The 18,200-nt window shown below is 38.6% G+C and overlaps 1 protein-coding gene across 2 annotated transcripts in view; it reads right to left on the bottom strand.

Moving 5' to 3' along the window:
- Nucleotides 1–1,649: 1,649 nt before the first annotated feature.
- The window catches only part of LOC132132857 (neurofibromin), a 68,442-nt gene continuing 51,891 nt past the window's right edge, over nucleotides 1,650–18,200 (bottom strand). For both annotated transcript variants that reach the window (XM_059545383.1, XM_059545384.1), the window contains 22 exons: nucleotides 15,435–15,867; nucleotides 15,004–15,344; nucleotides 14,704–14,906; nucleotides 14,367–14,560; nucleotides 13,169–13,309; nucleotides 10,623–10,902; nucleotides 10,327–10,541; nucleotides 8,296–8,357; nucleotides 8,056–8,197; nucleotides 7,755–7,856; nucleotides 7,464–7,604; nucleotides 7,032–7,158; nucleotides 6,816–6,947; nucleotides 6,569–6,704; nucleotides 6,309–6,466; nucleotides 5,659–5,781; nucleotides 5,467–5,585; nucleotides 5,141–5,241; nucleotides 4,905–5,047; nucleotides 3,457–3,503; nucleotides 3,076–3,292; nucleotides 1,650–2,021 (listed from right to left, as the gene is read on the bottom strand). In XM_059545383.1, the coding sequence (XP_059401366.1) occupies nucleotides 1,879–2,021; nucleotides 3,076–3,292; nucleotides 3,457–3,503; nucleotides 4,905–5,047; nucleotides 5,141–5,241; nucleotides 5,467–5,585; nucleotides 5,659–5,781; nucleotides 6,309–6,466; nucleotides 6,569–6,704; nucleotides 6,816–6,947; nucleotides 7,032–7,158; nucleotides 7,464–7,604; nucleotides 7,755–7,856; nucleotides 8,056–8,197; nucleotides 8,296–8,357; nucleotides 10,327–10,541; nucleotides 10,623–10,902; nucleotides 13,169–13,309; nucleotides 14,367–14,560; nucleotides 14,704–14,906; nucleotides 15,004–15,344; nucleotides 15,435–15,867 (3,700 nt within the window). In that variant the 3' untranslated portion in view covers nucleotides 1,650–1,878. The remainder of the gene's footprint in view (nucleotides 2,022–3,075; nucleotides 3,293–3,456; nucleotides 3,504–4,904; nucleotides 5,048–5,140; nucleotides 5,242–5,466; nucleotides 5,586–5,658; nucleotides 5,782–6,308; nucleotides 6,467–6,568; nucleotides 6,705–6,815; nucleotides 6,948–7,031; nucleotides 7,159–7,463; nucleotides 7,605–7,754; nucleotides 7,857–8,055; nucleotides 8,198–8,295; nucleotides 8,358–10,326; nucleotides 10,542–10,622; nucleotides 10,903–13,168; nucleotides 13,310–14,366; nucleotides 14,561–14,703; nucleotides 14,907–15,003; nucleotides 15,345–15,434; nucleotides 15,868–18,200) is intronic.

Here is an 18,200-nt window from a genome sequence, read left to right as displayed (position 1 = left end):
AATTTACAGGGATTAAAAGTATTCCAAAAGTACCAATTTATTATTGTTAAATTGTATTTTTTTTTGAATAAAATGTGTATAGATCCATTTACTTTAAAGAAACAGATCAAGAATCTACAGTAGTCTTCCAATGTGATTCATCTAGATATAAAGTGTGACCTTTTTACCAGCAAAATCAAAACAAGTTTTAAGACAAACCACAATAAACAAACTGGACAGAAATGGACTTTATTAGTGTTATATGTAAATATGAAATCAGATGATAACAATAATGTATTATGAAGAGGGTCCAAAGGAAACAAAGATTTTGATCTTCAGTGCAACCCTCAATATTTCCTCCATGTTATTGACATAATGCAGTGAACGTGATTGATTGACATTAATTCATATTTTATATTGTACATATTCAGTAACTGACTGCTTTACAAAAAAGCAAAATAATACAATGTCATAGTCACTTGTATTTACAGTGTAGTAAATATACTTTTCTATTTTTACACAAAAAATATTTACAGAGTTGAAGCTCTCAGCATAAAAAAAGAAAAAAAGATAACAATTATGTAACATTTGCATAACCTCAAGTGCCGAAAGAGAAAAAACCTTCACTCTAGTGTTTGAAACATCCAACAATCTCGGCCATTACTAAAGTCATGTGTTCAACCCTTGACCTTTCTAATGTTAAGACATACCAATATGAAAACAATTAGGAGAACAGAATAAAATAAAATTGACCCCAATCCCACATACACAGATTTCAACATGTAATGAGTCAAAATGGCACCACTGTATAAGGGGTAATGATAAAAGATTTCAAGCATGGATTTAATTTGAGAGGAAAATAAAAAAAGATACAAACATCAGCACACAGGACATAACATTTACTGTATATGACCAGTAAATAAAACCTGTTGTAGTCCAACAAACTCAAAACTGGATGGTACCGACTCTCAGAATCCAGAAAGGAAAAGCAAAAGAAACAAAACATGTTGAGAAATAAGGCTCAAGTAAACTTTGAAAAGAGCATAAGAATTGTCCATAAGAAAGTTTTTTCAATGACTTTTCTGTTCAAGGGGCCATATCATAGTGAAACCCAATGAGATCTTTGCTGTCTCCCCTTTTTTTGTTTTTTGATCCGAATGTTTTTTCAGCTGACAGCTGATTGTTATATTTCCTGCAAAAATGCTTTTTTTATATGCTAAATTAAAATTCAATCTTAAAACTTTCCCCTCTAATTCAAAACTGACAGATCATAACCACCACAAGAGCTGCAATATATTGAGAAATAAAAGCAAAAAATTCAGAAATAATTTGGTAAAGTAAGTGGTGTCTTGGACAGGGATCATAGTTTAGATGAATCAGCAACCTAACTCTTCTCTTAAAAGTATTTCCTCCTTGTACTATAAAATGTAAAGTCCATTAAAGGTTAATTCTTGCAGTACTGCATGGACAATTGTAAATTTTTGTTTCAGGGTACAGCTCACATATCCAGGAAACAAAATAATTCATTCCCTAAAAAGAAACGACCACAAAAGATGCAAGTAAATAAAATCAAGTACATCTAAACAAAAGAATGGCACTTGGTTAATACTTTCATCTATTAAATTTAAGACAGAAATTAGTGCTTTTAAACAATGTATGTGATTCAAAAGTAAAACTTATTGGACTTCCTCCATACTTGGTCAAACAGTGACTGGTTTAAAAACAGGCGTTCAGTTTTTTTTTTTTTTTATTCCTGGCAAGCACGGCTGAACAGTTTCAAGAGAACCTAAAGATAACCGTTAATGGTGGGTTTTGCAGAAGTGAAGAGAAACTGCATAAAATGCAGCGCAATGCATGTCAGAGGACCAGCAGGGGCTAAACCCTGCTGTGCTGTAGGTCTCATACAATCTTTTTGATACTAGGTCTTTTAAAGCTGCCGGTGCTGCGTTGTTTCTGGACCTGGCTGGCTGAACCATGGCGTGTGCGTCCGCTAGCTGCCAGCCCCGTGGTGGGGGACAGATCCACCTTCTCTTTATCTATTCCTGCTCAAAGAAAAAACATACATGCATAATTATACAAAGCTACAAACAAACAAAATGGTTTTCTGAAGTGTCAAGATATATAGCCTATATTTTAACATTGATTTAAAGCTTTAAATTGTATAAGTTAAATTTAAGAGTGAATAACTTTTCAGCCATACTGTACAGACCAATAAGATATAAAAAGATATGCAAAAAGCACACACAAAAGGCGGCAAAGTTGTTGCTACAGAGGCAGATTGTACTTTCTACTATGAGGCAGACAATAGATTTAGAGCATACACCATATGCATTTCACATAAAAAAATGGTTGCATTCCACTTGGTTACTGTGTATGGGTTCATCTGCTTCACACTATTTGATCAGCCTTTTTCCTCTAGACTCGTGTTCCTGTGGCTCAATGCAGTGCAAAAGGTTGTGGGTTCAATTCCCTGGGAACACACATATGAATGCCTGAATGCACTGTAAGTCGCTTTGGATAAAAGTGTCAGCTAAATGCATAACAATGTAAGAGGAGTGTTAGGATCCATTTTGAAATTCTCTTATTTGTTTTTTAATTCCTAAATGGTCTCGCCCCATCCTACATTTCTGAGCTGTTACACACTTATACACCCACTCATTCTTTCAGGTCAGCTGATCAACTGTTCCTGAATGTGCCCAAAGCATAATCTTAGAGGGGACTGCCTGTGCTGGGGCAGCTCTGAAACTGTGGAATAATCTTAAAACCCATCTTTTCTCCTTGGTCTTTGACACCTGATGTTTATTTTATTGTATCTATGTTATGTTTTATGTCTCTTCATGGTTTCATTTGTATTTTATGCCTTGTATGAGTTATGTATGTTATGTTTTTATTTATTCTTCTGTTTAGCACTTTGGTCCACTTTGGTTTTAAAGTGCTTTATAAATAAAGTTTGATTACTTGATTGATTGATTGATTGATGTAAGAAGTGACATAATCATGCTTGATCTGCAAAAACAGTTGCTGAAAAACTCACAATTGTTACAGAGAGATAACTTAAAATAAACTTATATACTTATTTATGTCTTCTATACGGACCTGGTGCATGCTGGGAGGTGGCCAGTGAGGTCATTGAATTGGAGAGGTTGAGGTTGGCAGTGATGCTGAGCTGGCTCTGGACAGGTGGAGGGTATGGTGAGGTGGGCGTCCGCAGACCCTCCTCGCTTGTTTCCTCATCGATGCCGGGCAGATAGGTATCAATCAGTGCATCCAGAAACTTGACAATAAGCTCCGCATAGTCTGGGAACTGAGTTTGCTGTGGAACAGAGAGCAACTCATGTTATAATCTGCAGCTAGTATATAATCATATAATCTTTATCCTTTCATTAAATGTTCTAATTCTAAAACTGCAGTTAAGTAACTGATTATGATCCATGTTTTTCTCGGTTGCATTTTGAGAACAAATTCAGTGTCAAATACCTTAGAGAAAGGACCGGCAAACCTCCAGAGTCCATTAAACCCAAAAGCTGTAGAGGTAAGTAAAAAGTATGTAAAAATCTTCCTGTCACACACAATAACCACATTTTTAACCAATTTCACATCTTCTGATTGGACTCTCACATCCACTGATCCTGCATTGCTCAATCAGTAAAGTTAATGGCCTCGTTTACACTGCAGGTCTTGATGCCCAATTCTGATTTGTTGCCTATATCCAATGTTTTTGGCAGTCTGTTTACAATTGTGACCCACATCTAATTCATGTGTTTACACTTGCCATACCGCCTGAAACATTGCGAATGTATTGTTGGCATGTACCGCCTCCACATGTGCTTCCTCATGAGAATAATGTGACTTGTGCTGACAAAACAAGTCAAAATGAGCAATTAAGAAAAAAAATTGGGGGGAAACATAAAATTCTCCATTTAAAAGAACTTCAAAATGATTTATTATTTGTTTTAATCGGACAAAAAAATCACCCATTTGAAGTCGATATTGAAGTCTTATTATTAATTACTATATTAATAATCACAATACAGCTATTTTTATTTTATCTTTGCTATTATAAATAAGAACAGATGCAAAAAAAACAGTACAAGTAGCCTAGAAACAAACAAAAAAATGCATTACCGTTATCATTTTATATCTAAACTCAAGCATTCATGTACGAAAAACAATCAAATGTAAAAATAACTTAAGTGTGTTCATTACAAATAAATTGATTATTAAAACTACAAAAGCAGTTCAATGAAGTGCAGCGAGTGATTTCCTCTTTTCTTTTATTGTTAGATTAACATTATGATAATGATACAGACGTCACTGTAATGCATGGATCTAATATAATGTTACACATCAGATGTTTTCCCCCAAGCGTTTGCTTAAAACAGAGCAGATTATGTCTGCTAGAATTCTGAAATACTGTAATACTGTATATGTATTTATCGGGGTCACACACCGTCACCGTTATTTGCACGCACTTTGGATAACAGTCAGCGCGAGAAGCGGAGAAAATGTACAAATAATTTTTTAATAATTTTTTTTTTGACTGTAGCTCAATAGCCTGTGCAAATTTACACTTATTTTGACACACGGGTCACATATGATGTCATTAAACTGCGTAGAAGTTCCAAATTGTCGCAGCTTTAATAACGTACAGAACACAATGCCTCATTTACATGACAGTCACATTGGCACGTAGCTGATTTATATCCAATTTATTTCCACATATGAATGAGGCCTGAAACCAATCTCGAAATATCCGAATGCATGCATTTTTTTCCTGTTTACACTGTCATAGAACAGATCCGATCTCAATTGGGTCACATTTAACTGGCAGTGTAAACGAGGCCTTTGACCTTCAATCATCAAAGTTTAGACTCGTACAGCCCTTCTACAGAAATGTGCATGTGTGGTAGTGATTTTCACTTTACTTTGCAGGTAGGACGTTTGGTACTGAGGTGGCGATTCTTCATGATAAACTACACTCTGCACAATTCCATGGACTGGATTTAAAAGATTTGGGTCCTGACACAGCGACAACAAAGTATTGATCTTTGAGTCCAGGAGGTTGTGACTGAAACAAAAGTCAACATACAACAATGAGAGCCTCATTTCATCATTCTGTGTCAAATGTATTGAAGAGCAGATGAGCTGCAGTCGGACTTACACAACAGGAAAGACCTTTGGGAAGACAACACTGGCCTCCGCTAGAAACTCATACAGGATCCTCTGCTCAAATTCATCCGATGTGTTTTTCACTTGAGTGGCCTGAAAAATCATTGAACAAGACAGATGAGTCAAAATTCAGAGGATGGAGGTTTGGATCGGTGTTAAAAGAAATGGCAGCTGGCGGAGGGGTTTAATGGAAATGGCAGAGGAACAGAAAATGATAAAAAATAAAAATTAACAAATTTAAATTCTATATGCAAACTCATCTGTGAATGAGGAAGTGTAAAGAGAGACTTAATTCAGTCTGAGAAAGAAAGACATTACCAGCACAGTAAGAAGCAGTGCCTGGATTTTAGGATCTGTGAGAACTTCCTCATTAAGCAGGACATTGGACTCAGACACTGAGACCTTCCGCAGGTGGTGATGTGACATTCTTGGGGTTTCTTTCAACAGGAAACAAAAATGTATAAATGGATGCAAACATAGAGAATCATTTCACTTCTTTGTGACGCTCACCAATTTCATATTCGTTTTCAGCGACTCTTCTCATCTTGGGCGGTGTTGTGATACCCGATTCTATTTCAGGCCTCTTCGGTGCTTTGCTGTCTGATATCAGATGGTCAAAACTTTTTCTGGTGCCTAAGAGAAACATTTTAAGATCATTAAAACTAGGAATGCACAATATTGGATTTTTGCTAATATCCGATATGGTGATATTCATCAGATCATTTTGGCTGATAGCCAATGCCGACATAAATCAAAACCGACTCATGACTTTATGACATTACAGCTTTATTTATACAGAATATCTCATGTTATAGTGTATTTTACTTTTCATTTTATTACAAGTAGGCCTACCTAAATAAAACACCTTAGCGGATGGGCAATATGGGAGGCTGCGCACACGCTACTGACTGATAACTCTATCATACACTGGACGTCACTGTATGTGCATTCTCAAATTAAATGCATCTATCCCAAAAATATGAATATAATCACCATTCAGGCAAAATAATTTAAAAATGACCACACTGCTGATTTGATCTTATCGCTAGCACACCAAGAGCACATTTGTCTTATTGTCAAGGCATCAGCATAAATTTTTTCAAATCGGCCAACAAAGTCTATATCTAGGACATTGTTTTCATAAAACAACATGGAGTTACCTAGAAGCTTCTTGGTGTTGACCTGGGAAGGTTGCCCCATGTCCAGGCTCATGGATTTCCGTGTTCGTGGGCTGATCTGCCCCACTATGGGGTACTGGGCCACCAAGTACCGTTCTGAGACGTTTGGGGATGCCCACATATGGCTTTCCTGCAGCATTCTGGATGACAGAGATCATGCTTTATGAACTGGGAAGTAAAGGGTTTCCGTTCATCGAAAGATGATAGTATAAAGTCACCCTAATCTGCTATCTAGGTGGTACCTGCAGCTAGGATCTTCATGATGTATGGAGAACGTATCCATGGGAACACTCTCCATGGTAACATCAGAGAGGAGCAACAACTTCCTATGTTTCAGGCTGCAGCGGCTACGAACTTCCTCTGACACTGGGAGAAGGGCTATACAAATGCACATACACAAACGTTACTCAATAACCCTAAATAACCAACGTAAAGACACAAACCGGAGAAGACAGAGGAAAAAGTGGGAGATAGCAATGGTTTCCTTACCTGCCAGATATGCAACGCTCTGTGTGTTCACCTCAAACTTATCACAGTTCAAGTGTTTTCCAACCAAAGCCAACAGCATGTGCAGGATCCGGATGGTGCGTGCCACTGTGGTGGGAGATGGGTGTCTGAACCCTGCCAAAAACAAACAGAAATGTGATAGTTTCCCAACAAACACACACAATGTTTAAATATTTTTGCATTATACCCACTCAATACCTTTCAACAGGTGCCCGACCAAAGCGAAATTAAAGTTGGAGTTGAAATTGAGACCAACAAAATGGTCCATCTGTTTACAGTGCCATTCCAGTGGCTGACGAATCTCCATAAACACCTCCTCAGGACTCTGAGAGACAGACAAGACAGATACTTATGCCTTCACTAGTTCACGTTAAATTTTTAAGCTCAAATATTCTGTGTAGTTGTGTCATTAGCATACTACAGTGTAAACTAAACGTCAACTTTAATTTTAAGTACTTCAAATTATACACTGTTTACCAAAGACCTTATTTGGAAGTGTATTTGTCACTTATGATTAATTTATTCTGTAACCGAAGGTGGCCAATAACCGGTGGTTTCCAAGTGGCCGGGGACTACATATGTTTGTGCATGTGCTACAATTTGACATATGAGAGAGTGTTATATTAGAACCTTGTCGTTGAAGACTCGCAGACTATCGAGTGTGTGTAGGTTTTGTTCCAACAGGGCAGTTCCAGCTGAGTACAGATTCACCTCATCCAACTGCAGCACGGCCACAGCGACCCAGAATAGTGCTTTGTGCATTGGTGAGTCCTGAGTGACACCACATAGTTAAACAAGTCACACACACACACACACACACACACACACACACACACACACACACACACACACACACACACACACACACACACACACACACACACACACAGTCTTATCTAGAAGAACACTGTAATTTGATACCTTGTTGAGTAGAGGCTGTAGTTTAGTGAGGGCAATGACGGTTGCTTCGATCAGCACCTGGCTGTTATAGTTATCAGGACCCTTCAGGCAGCTCTCCAAACCCTAAGAAAAAAAAAAAAACAGTTCTTTTTAAACGACAAAAAGGATTACTGAAAAGCTAGATGGCAAAATTATCACCCAAGACGATCAGAACATACAGCATAGCACATCAAAATGTACTACTTTCTTTCCAGAGCAGAGCAATTACAGTACACAATACAGCTGCTTCAAAGGAAAACTGACAGTGTAGAAAGGTTCTTACCCGGTCGATGCTAAGGAGAGGACTGGCCTTGCTCAGGATCCGTATGATTTGTTTAATTTGAGTATGTGTGACCCGTTTACTTATGCAGCCAAATACCACAAGAGCCCGTGGCTGCAGGGACGGATTGTATTGAAATGCAAACCTGCACATTTGAACATATACCAGGGAACTCAAACTCGTTTACTTATAGTTTATTAGTAAATTATTTAAAAATTAATTTATACAGAGCAGTTTACATACTTCTGCGCCAGATCGGTCCACTGGTCCAGCCATTTACAACCTGGAATGTCCCTCATACATGCCTAAACACAAAGAGAAAAACCCAGTCAAACCATTTAACACTTTTAAGCACGGCAAACAAAGAAATATATAGAGAAATGAAACAAAAGAATGCATAACAATTGATATTTATTTTAAGGTCTGAGTATAAAACGTAAGTGTTTAAATGAACTAGACCACCATTTTCTTGTGAACACAGATCAGTTACTACAACCCGAATTCCGGAAAAGTTGGGACGTTTTTTAAATTTTAATAAAATTAAAACTAAAAGACTTTCAAATCACATGAGCCAATATTTTATTCACAATAGAACATAGATAACATAGCAAATGTTTAAACTGAGAAAGTTTACAATTTTATGCACAAAATGAGCTCATTTCAATTTTGATTTCTGCTACAGGTCTCAAAATAGTTGGGACGGGGCATGTTTACCATGGTGTAGCATCTCCTTTTCTTTTCAAAACAGTTTGAAGACGTCTGGGCATTGAGGCTATGAGTTGCTGGAGTTTTGCTGTTGGAATTTGGTCCCATTCTTGCCTTATATAGATTTCCAGCTGCTGAAGAGTTCGTGGTCGTCTTTGACGTATTTTTCGTTTAATGATGCGCCAAATGTTCTCTATAGGTGAAAGATCTGGACTGCAGGCAGGCCAGGTTAGCACCCGGACTCTTCTACGACGAAGCCATGCTGTTGTTATAGCTGCAGTATGTGGTTTTGCATTGTCCTGCTGAAATAAACAAGGCCTTCCCTGAAATAGACGTTGTTTGGAGGGAAGCATATGTTGCTCTAAAACCTTTATATACCTTTCAGCATTCACAGAGCCTTCCAAAACATGCAAGCTGCCCATACCGTATGCACTTATGCACCCCCATACCATCAGAGATGCTGGCTTTTGAACTGAACGCTGATAACATGCTGGAAGGTCTCCCTCCTCTTTAGCCCGGAGGACACGGCGTCCGTGATTTCCAACATGAATGTCAAATTTGGACTCATCTGACCATAAAACACTATTCCACTTTGAAATAGTCCATTTTAAATGAGCCTTGGCCCACAGGACACGACGGCGCTTCTGGACCATGTTCACATATGGCTTCCTTTTTGCATGATAGAGCTTTAGTTGGCATCTGCTGATGGCACGGCGGATTGTGTTTACCGACAGTGGTTTCTGAAAGTATTCCTGGGCCCATTTAGAAATGTCATTGACACAATCATGCCGATGAGTGATGCAGTGTCGTCTGAGAGCCCGAAGACCACGGGCATCCAATAAAGGTCTCCGGCCTTGTCCCTTACGCACAGAGATTTCTCCAGTTTCTCTGAATCTTTTGATGATGTTATGCACTGTAGATGATGAGATTTGCAAAGCCTTTGCAATTTGACGTTGAGGAACATTGTTTTTAAAGTTTTCCACAATTTTTTTACGCAGTCTTTCACAGATTGGAGAGCCTCTGCCCATCTTTACTTCTGAGAGACTCTGCTTCTCTAAGACAAAGCTTTTATAGCTAATCATGTTACAGACCTGATATCAATTAACTTAATTAATCACTAGATGTTCTCCCAGCTGAATCTTTTCAAAACTGCTTGCTTTTTTAGCCATTTGTTGCCCCCGTGCCAACTTTTTTGAGACCTGTAGCAGGCATTAAATTTTAAATGAGCTAATTAAGTGGATAAAAGTGTAAAATTTCTCAGTTTAAACATTTGCTACGTTATCTATGTTCTATTGTGAATAAAATATTGGCTCATGTGATTTGAAATTCCTTTAGTTTTCATTTTATTAAAATTTAAAAAACGTCCCAACTTTTCCCGAATTCGGGTTGTACTAACAGTACTACTAGCACTTTATTGAAAGAACACTGCAAAACCAACTTAAGGCATCACGTGAACAATAAGTACAAAATGCTGTGCAAAGCAACACAAATCTGATATTAAATAGCTATATAATAGCTTTTTCACTTACTTCTTTACCACACCACGCCTGATTATGAAGTATACCATACCTCCATGATCTCCAGCAATACCTCGGTAACCGTCTCCAGGGATGACAGCGCAAAGGTCTCTCTCTCATAGGAGCCTGGAGAAAACGAACGATCCCTGTAGCTGGAACGAAAGGCGATGACCGCAGCCGATTTGACCTTGCTGATGCCGAACAGCAGGTAGAACTTTGGCAGGGAGAACTCTGTCAGACTTAGACGCAACACCTGCTTGGTCTCCTCTGCACAGCAGAAGAACAAGAGACTTCAGTTATCAATAAATCACTGGTCCATGAAAACATCTATCAAAAATGTCAGCTTACCGCTGAAACTCAGCTGAGAGCATGTGCAGAGGGAGTGGATGATGTTGATAACCAGGCCATGTGTGGATGCCCGCAGTGAAAGAGGCCCAGTGGCCACCAGCAGGGTCACAACATGGAAGAGGTAGGGCAGGTGGGCAGCTACATCCAGAGAGTTGTTGAAGGACAGCATGAGCATATACCTGGCCAGGATAGCGATATCATCCCACATCAGGTGCTGCTCCAGTGTCGGTGTGGGTGATAGACACGTCTTATCAATGATTTTACACATCCGAATGATCACCTGTGGATCAGCATGAAGTTAAATTTAGATGAGAGAATTCCAGCATTGTTGTGGTAAACTAAAAAATGTTAAATAATAAACTATTACAAATCTGCTTCAGTAAATTAAATAAAGTTTACATAAAACAAAATAGAATGGTGAATATAACATATTTAACATTATATAAATAGAAGTTGAAAAACCTAAACTTACTGGCAACTTACTCAAATAAGTTGAAGTACTAAAACTGTTATAAAAAAATTACAAAAGCATGAAATTATTAAAAATGTAATTAAAAAGAAATCTGAAAATAGAAATATAAAAAACTTAAATAGTATAGTAAATAAACAATACTAAAATATATAAGAATTTATATATAAATACAAAAAAATATATATAATAAAATGTATAAATAATACTAAAATAACAATGGATAAAATAACAATACATAAAGGAATATTAAAGAAATAAATTTAAAAAATCCTGTTTCCCATTAACATTAGAACAGCTTTTAGGATTGTTCTGCTTGGAAATTAAGAATTTGTTTGAAATAATTATTCAATGTTGAATTTGTATTGTTCACAGAACCCAGCTGAGCATAATGAACCAACCAAAAGCCCATGACCTGAGCACCATCACTATCTCTAATGACAGAGAGAAACAGAAACAGACAAGGGGGCCTATCTTGCACCCAGCGCAATTGACTTTGTACACTGACGCAAGTATCATTCCTATTTTGCACCAGCGCAAAGCGGACTTTTCCCTCCACAGACGCACGTTGTCAAACTACAGATTGAACTTGCGCTCCCTGGGCGGGTCGGCGCAAAAAAGAAGGCGTGATCCGGTGCAAATAGTCCCTGATGCTATCTTGCAGTTCAATAAAACGTTTGCGCAACTAACCAAAAAAAACCTGGTCTAAAGTCAATGGCGCAATGCGCATGTTATCAGATGCTATTTTAAGCGCGCAATGGCCATAGTGTAGCGTGTGTGCGTGCATTCCTCTCCAGACTTCACAAGGCAATGTGATTAAGTTAGTAAAATAATTTAATTATCTTGGCATCATTATCGATGATAAATTATCTTTTGAGTCTCACATAACTCATTTAAAGAAAAAAAATGAAATAAAGCTTGGGTTTTATTTTAGAAACATGAAATGTAAGAAAGAGAAGTTTCTACTATGTCTTGCCTTTACTTATATACAGTTATGTGGTGTATGAATTAGATTCCTATCTACTTCTTTCTTCTCTGGATGCTTTAAGATTTAAATCCGATTGTAAGCCTTTAACTCTTAATTATAAATTGTATAATAATTAATAAAATTAATTATTTTTGTATTTTAGAAGGAAAATTTATTTTTTATCGAAATATTTATAAAAACTATTCTGGGATTGTTGCCTTTTTATTTAGGTTGTCTTAAAAATGGTTTTGTGAATATTCCCTCTGGTCTGATAATTGTTTTACTCTCGTTTCACTTGCAAGAACCGAATTGGGAAAAATGGCATTTATGTACGCAGTTCCATTTCAATGGAATAATATATTGGCATTTTAAATATATTATTCTGTCACGCGAAGAAGAATCATTGATTTGCTGTTGTTTCAATCTGTAAATGCTGTCAATTCTCGGCCAGGACTCTTTGAAAAATAGGCATTTTAAATCTAGATTACACATTTACAAAATTATTATATGCCTGTTAAACCAAAGCTTATTAGGTTGTGTTTCTCCTATCCCCATACAATGTCACCTGTGTTTTATGGCCAGACGAGAACATCTGTCTCCTCAGCTCTGCACCGCACCTGGCGCGCGCCTTGGAAGATCCGCCGTTAAAATATCGATCCGCTATGAAATATGCGCGTCTCGTCTTAAAGGGAAGGATATATGAAGCTCTGATTGGTTTATTTCATGTTACGCCCAAACCACACCTCTGAATAATGAAGCTACTTCAGACATGCCTCTTTGAAACTTGCGTCGGGCGCAAGAGTCATTTATTCCGCCGGCATAATAGCAACAGCGCCAAAGACCCGCCCACAAAGTTACTTGCGCTTTGCGCTTGATACTTGCGTTTCAGATCGTTAAAATAGGGCCCAAGGTGGTTAAAGAGCATAAGAACAACAGCGAGAGAGAAAGAAACCAACCAAACCACACAGTGCTTATATAATTAGAGCTGTTGTTACAGAATCACATCATGTAACATCCTTTGTGTTGCCTTCTTAAAATTTGGACCTCAGCCTGTTCCTTACAAAATGTGTGTGTGTGTGTGTGTGTGTGTGTGTGTGTGTGTGTGCATACCTTGCTAGACACCAGTTTGACGTTACCAGAGGCCAAAGCCACTGCTGTGTCTGCCATCACTTCAGCTTTGATGGATCCGAGACCTCCTGTTGCACTGGTTTTAATAAAACTGTCCAGAACTACATCAAGTAGATCTGTTATCTGCAGACACAGGAAGTGGCCATCATCTCAACATATACATGCTCTCTAAAGTGTAAGTACATATCTTTAAGGAAGTGAGTGCTAAATGAATATGACTAAGGAATGGCAAAAAGCAATGCAGAACTTGTGTTAATCGTGAAAATGTGTTATTCACATATTTATTTTGCAGTTCCTCATAAGCCTTTACACACCTCCTGCAAAACCCCAAATCAGAGGCGTTCAATGCATGTGTCACATAAGTTAAGTCACCTTTATTTATATAGTGCTTTATACAATGCAGATTTTATCAAAGCAGCTTTAATATCACGCTGTCTGGTCTCTGTTTCCCTGAGTCTCCACTAGTGGTCTCACTTCCCCATAGGCACCTCACCGCAGGCACTACAGTTCCCACAAAGCCTTGTCCCTTCATCACAGTAATTGCACTCCTGTTAATTGCACTCAGGTGTCTTCACTTGATAGTCATTAGCCTGCCTATATTAACCGGTCTTTTCTGTTGTCTTTATGGAGTCCTTTCTTTCCGTCACCCAGTTTCCTCGCCTTCCGAGTTCCTGTTCCCGTTCCTTCCCTGTTTGTTATTTGTTGGATGGATTTATGGTTTTGACCCCTGCTTGTTGATTTCTCTTTGGATTACCCATTAAAACCCATACTGCGATTGGATCTCTCGTCTCCTGCGTTTCACTGGGTCTCAGATCGTAACAGACATAAATCCATCCAACAAATAACAAACAGGGAAGGAACAGGAACGGGAACAGGAACTTGGAAGACGAGGAACTCGGAAGGTGAGGAAACTGGGTGACGGAAAGAAAGGACTCCATAAAGACAACAGAAAAGACCGGTTAATATAGGCAGGGTAATGACTATCAAGTGAAGACACCTGAGTGCAATTAACAGGAGTGCAATTACTGTGATGAAGGGACAAGGCTTTGTGGGAATTGTAGTGCCTACGGTGAGGTGCCTATGGGGAAGTGAGACCACTAGTGGAGACTCAGGGAAACAGAGACCAGACAGCGTGACATTTTACTGTGCAAAATGCATAAATACATTTCAGTTCTGTTACCTGTCCCAGACTTCCCCAGATCTTGGCCTGAATGGATGGATACATCTGCTTTTCGTTGATTGTCATGGTAATGAGTTTGTCCAGAATGGCAGTGACTCGTTGACGCCTGGCATCGTCGCTGTGCTTGCAGAAGCGTACCAGGTTCAGCAGCCAGGGAGTCATGTACTCCAAACACAGGTGCTTTAGTTCTATACCTGCATTTACAGAGGAAAGTTATTGGTTACCAGAACACTTCTTAACTCCATATATAAAACAGAGAATGCAAGTAATGATCTGGAATGGCTGGAGGATCTCAAGGGTATTTTGAGTTTAATTGAGGGTTTAATGGGACACTAACTGGACTTGCTGAAACCAGAGATACACTCTTCCAGGAACTCCAGGGTCAGGTGAGGCTCATTAGCTGCTAGAGTCTTGCTAATGGACACGATGAAGAGGGTGTTATTGGCAGGGATGCAGAGGCCGGAGGTCTCCAGCAGTTGGCCTTCAATCTTCAGGTTAAAGGTGCATGTTAAGGCACACAGGAGGTTATAAGCTGCAGACCTATAAAACAAAACAAAGACAGAAATATTCAAGAATGTGTTCACTGGAAAACATCTGACAACTGTTGATTTAAATATGTTTTAGGATAACTGATCACCTTAAACTGGGGTCAGAGCTGCCCAGGTTGAGGAGGGCGATATTGAGAAGGGTCCCCGGAACATCTTTGGGCCTAATTTTGGTGTGCTGGGGAATGGAGTCAGGCTGAGAGAGTTCCCAGCGTGTACGGATGTGGATAATCGAGTGAACTATGCTCTCACACTCCTGGTGCATGAAGGTTAACGGCGTGCCCTGGTTAGCTATGGTCAGTGTGAACTGATTTTCATCCACTAGGCAGATCTCCTCAATCTCTGAAGCATAGTAGATGTCGTTAAGGAAGACAGACTGACCCAAGACTCGTGTTCGTTCGGCTGAGGTCACCTGCACTGCTGTACTGCCCACCTGGAGGACACACAGAATCAAACATATTGAGACAAATCAAAAAAAGTGAAACCAAGCTGTAAGAAGAGGTATTCATCTTTCTTCACACACCTTAATGGACACTTTGGTGTCTTTGTGGGCCAGTTTTAGGGCATTATGAAAGACCTTCAGGTCTTCTTCCAGTGCAAGAGTAGCTGCCGGAAGCTTCTGTTGCTCTGGTTCCACATACTCAGTCAGCCGTGCGGGCGAGTCAATGAACAGTAATTTCTTACTGCCCTTGAGGCCTGTCAGCAGTCTCTCATGGTATTTGGTGTATTCTCGTACCCAAGTGTTACAGTTATAGATGTAGATGGCAGCCACATTCTCATAAGCAAATCCTGGAAATACAACAAACCATTTGGAGAGGAAGTCGGTCTTGAAGCGGCTGCTCGGACCAGCATGCGTCAAGTCCACTACTAGCTCGTAGGGCTTTGCGTAGTACGGTTTGAGGGTGAGAAGGACATGGTATATGAGTAAGTCCCCATTAATCTGTCCTGTCTTGAATCTGTGAGGGAGAAGAAAACAGACAAAATGGAAACAATGGCCTGCAAACCCACCGAATACTGTTATTATTAGACTCTTAAAAACTATAAAAAGACGAATGCTTGACAAAGCCATTAGTGATGGGAAGTTTGGATCATTTATCCGACTTGGACTTTTGGGTCTCGTTCAGCGAAATGAATAAATCTTTTTGAGTCATTTCGTTCATTTTATTAAATATAATTAAAATCTTACGCACCATAAGGATGCGCTTTTTCAAATTGTATTGAGCTTTGATTTGAAATAAAACAGCGCATTCTTGTGGCGCGGAGGACCCAGAAGAGCATACGCAGCATGGTGATATGGAGTGACACAGAGACTGTTGACAAAGGAATTATTGAATAAAGTAGTTATTTTTCTTTTCTTCGCTTACAAAAAGTGTTCCCGTTGCTTCATATAACCCAGATTGCATGTCTGATGGCAGATGGAGTACTCTGACGATGACTTTTCATTCCTTTTATGGACTTTGACACTGTAAAATACTTGGCAGTCTATGGGACAGTCTCAAGCCTCCAGGTTTTCATCCAAAATATCTTAAATTGTGCTCCGAAGACAAACAGAGCTTTTACGGTTTTGGAAAGACATGGGGGTAAGTGATTAATGACAAAATTTTTAAATTTAGGGTGGAGTATCCCATGAATGAACGACTCGAAATCCCAAAGACTCATGAGATCGACTAATTAATTCTCTTTCCGGCTCCGACTCCATTGTCTGACACAGGTGAGCTACTAGTACCAGTACAGAACCTATAGAATTTTGTGCATGAGCGACTGAACAAATCACTCTCCAAGACGACTTGTTCTTCCCAAGTCACATTAAAGATTCATTCAAAATGAACGAATCGTTCAAGAATGGCCCATCACTAAAAGCCATCCATTCGAATTTCCAATGGTCATAAAAGCTTAAAGGTTATAAAAAGAGACTAAATGTCAATACAGGCTGAAATCATGGGTGAATTCCCCATGAAATGCACTGGATTATGCTTTACAAAAAAATGTGCTGTCTAATGAAGTCTTTTGCATATTACTAGCCTTAAATATGACAAAAAAAATGACTTTAGCCACACAGCGGTTAATGTGCATGCCTAATATGAGAGCCCAAACAGAAGTGAAAAAACAGACTTTGTTATTATTTTAAGCTACTCAATTTTATTTAAGTAATTTAATAAAAAAAGTGGCAAAGGTATATAAATTGTGATAAATGGTATATAAATTAAGGAACATAAAATTATATATAAATACTAATATACTAAGATTCATGCACACTGTGGATATATTAAAAATGAAAGAAAATATGATATATTGCATTAAATTAATCAGCTGTACATGAAGAACTAAGCAAGAAAAATAATCCAACAATAAACATTCAAAAATAAAATTTCAAACACACACACACACACACACACACACACACACATACATACATACATACATACATACAGTATCAGGGCTCCAAACAAAACAAAAAAATCGAGTAAGGAGCCATTAGCTCCTATGAGAAAAAAACTAAGGCGACAAAAGTTTTTTTTAGGTGCCACAGAATAAACAAGGTTTATTTCATTATTTTTATTATTATAATTTATTTATTTTACATTTTAACTTTTCAATCCTACTGTCATGTGTTTATGTATTATCTTTTCTTGACTTTATCAGCATTTAAATCCATCTTGTAGATGACCTGGGAACTAGGGTTCACATAAAGTGGGAACTGAATGTCTTTTCCAACTTAAAATATACAGTCACGCATTGTTTATTACACAGAATCTGTACCAATCTGTACAAATATGAAAGTGACGTGACATTCAGCCAAGTATGGTGACCCATACTCAGAATTCGTGCTCTGCATTTAACCCACCCAAAGTCCACACACATTGTGAACACACACTGTGAACACACACCCGGAGCAGTGGCCAGCCATTTATGCTGCGGCGCCCGGGGAGCAGTTGGGGGTTCAATGCCTTGCTCAAGGGCACCTACAGTAAGTCGTGGTATTGCCAGCCCGAGATTCAAACCCACAACCCTAGGGTTAGGAGTCAAACTCTCTAACCACTAGGCCACGACTTCCCGAGATATCATGGACAATAAGTATCACTTGGCCACTGAGTGTAGTTTGCAATCTGGAAATGTTTTCATACACTCTTAAAAATAAAGGTGCTTCATGATGCCATTAGAAGAACCTTTTTTTGTCTAAATGGTTTCATAAAGAACTATTAAAATCAGAAGAACCTTTAGGTTACACAAAAGGTTTGTGGTGAAAGAAGGTTCTTCAGATTATAATAAGGTCAGAAAGAGATGGTTC

Source organism: Carassius carassius, chromosome 49 (genome assembly GCF_963082965.1).
Source record: "Carassius carassius chromosome 49, fCarCar2.1, whole genome shotgun sequence".
NCBI classification, from domain to species: domain Eukaryota; kingdom Metazoa; phylum Chordata; class Actinopteri; order Cypriniformes; family Cyprinidae; genus Carassius; species Carassius carassius.
This window is presented reverse-complemented; position numbering and strand designations above follow the sequence as displayed.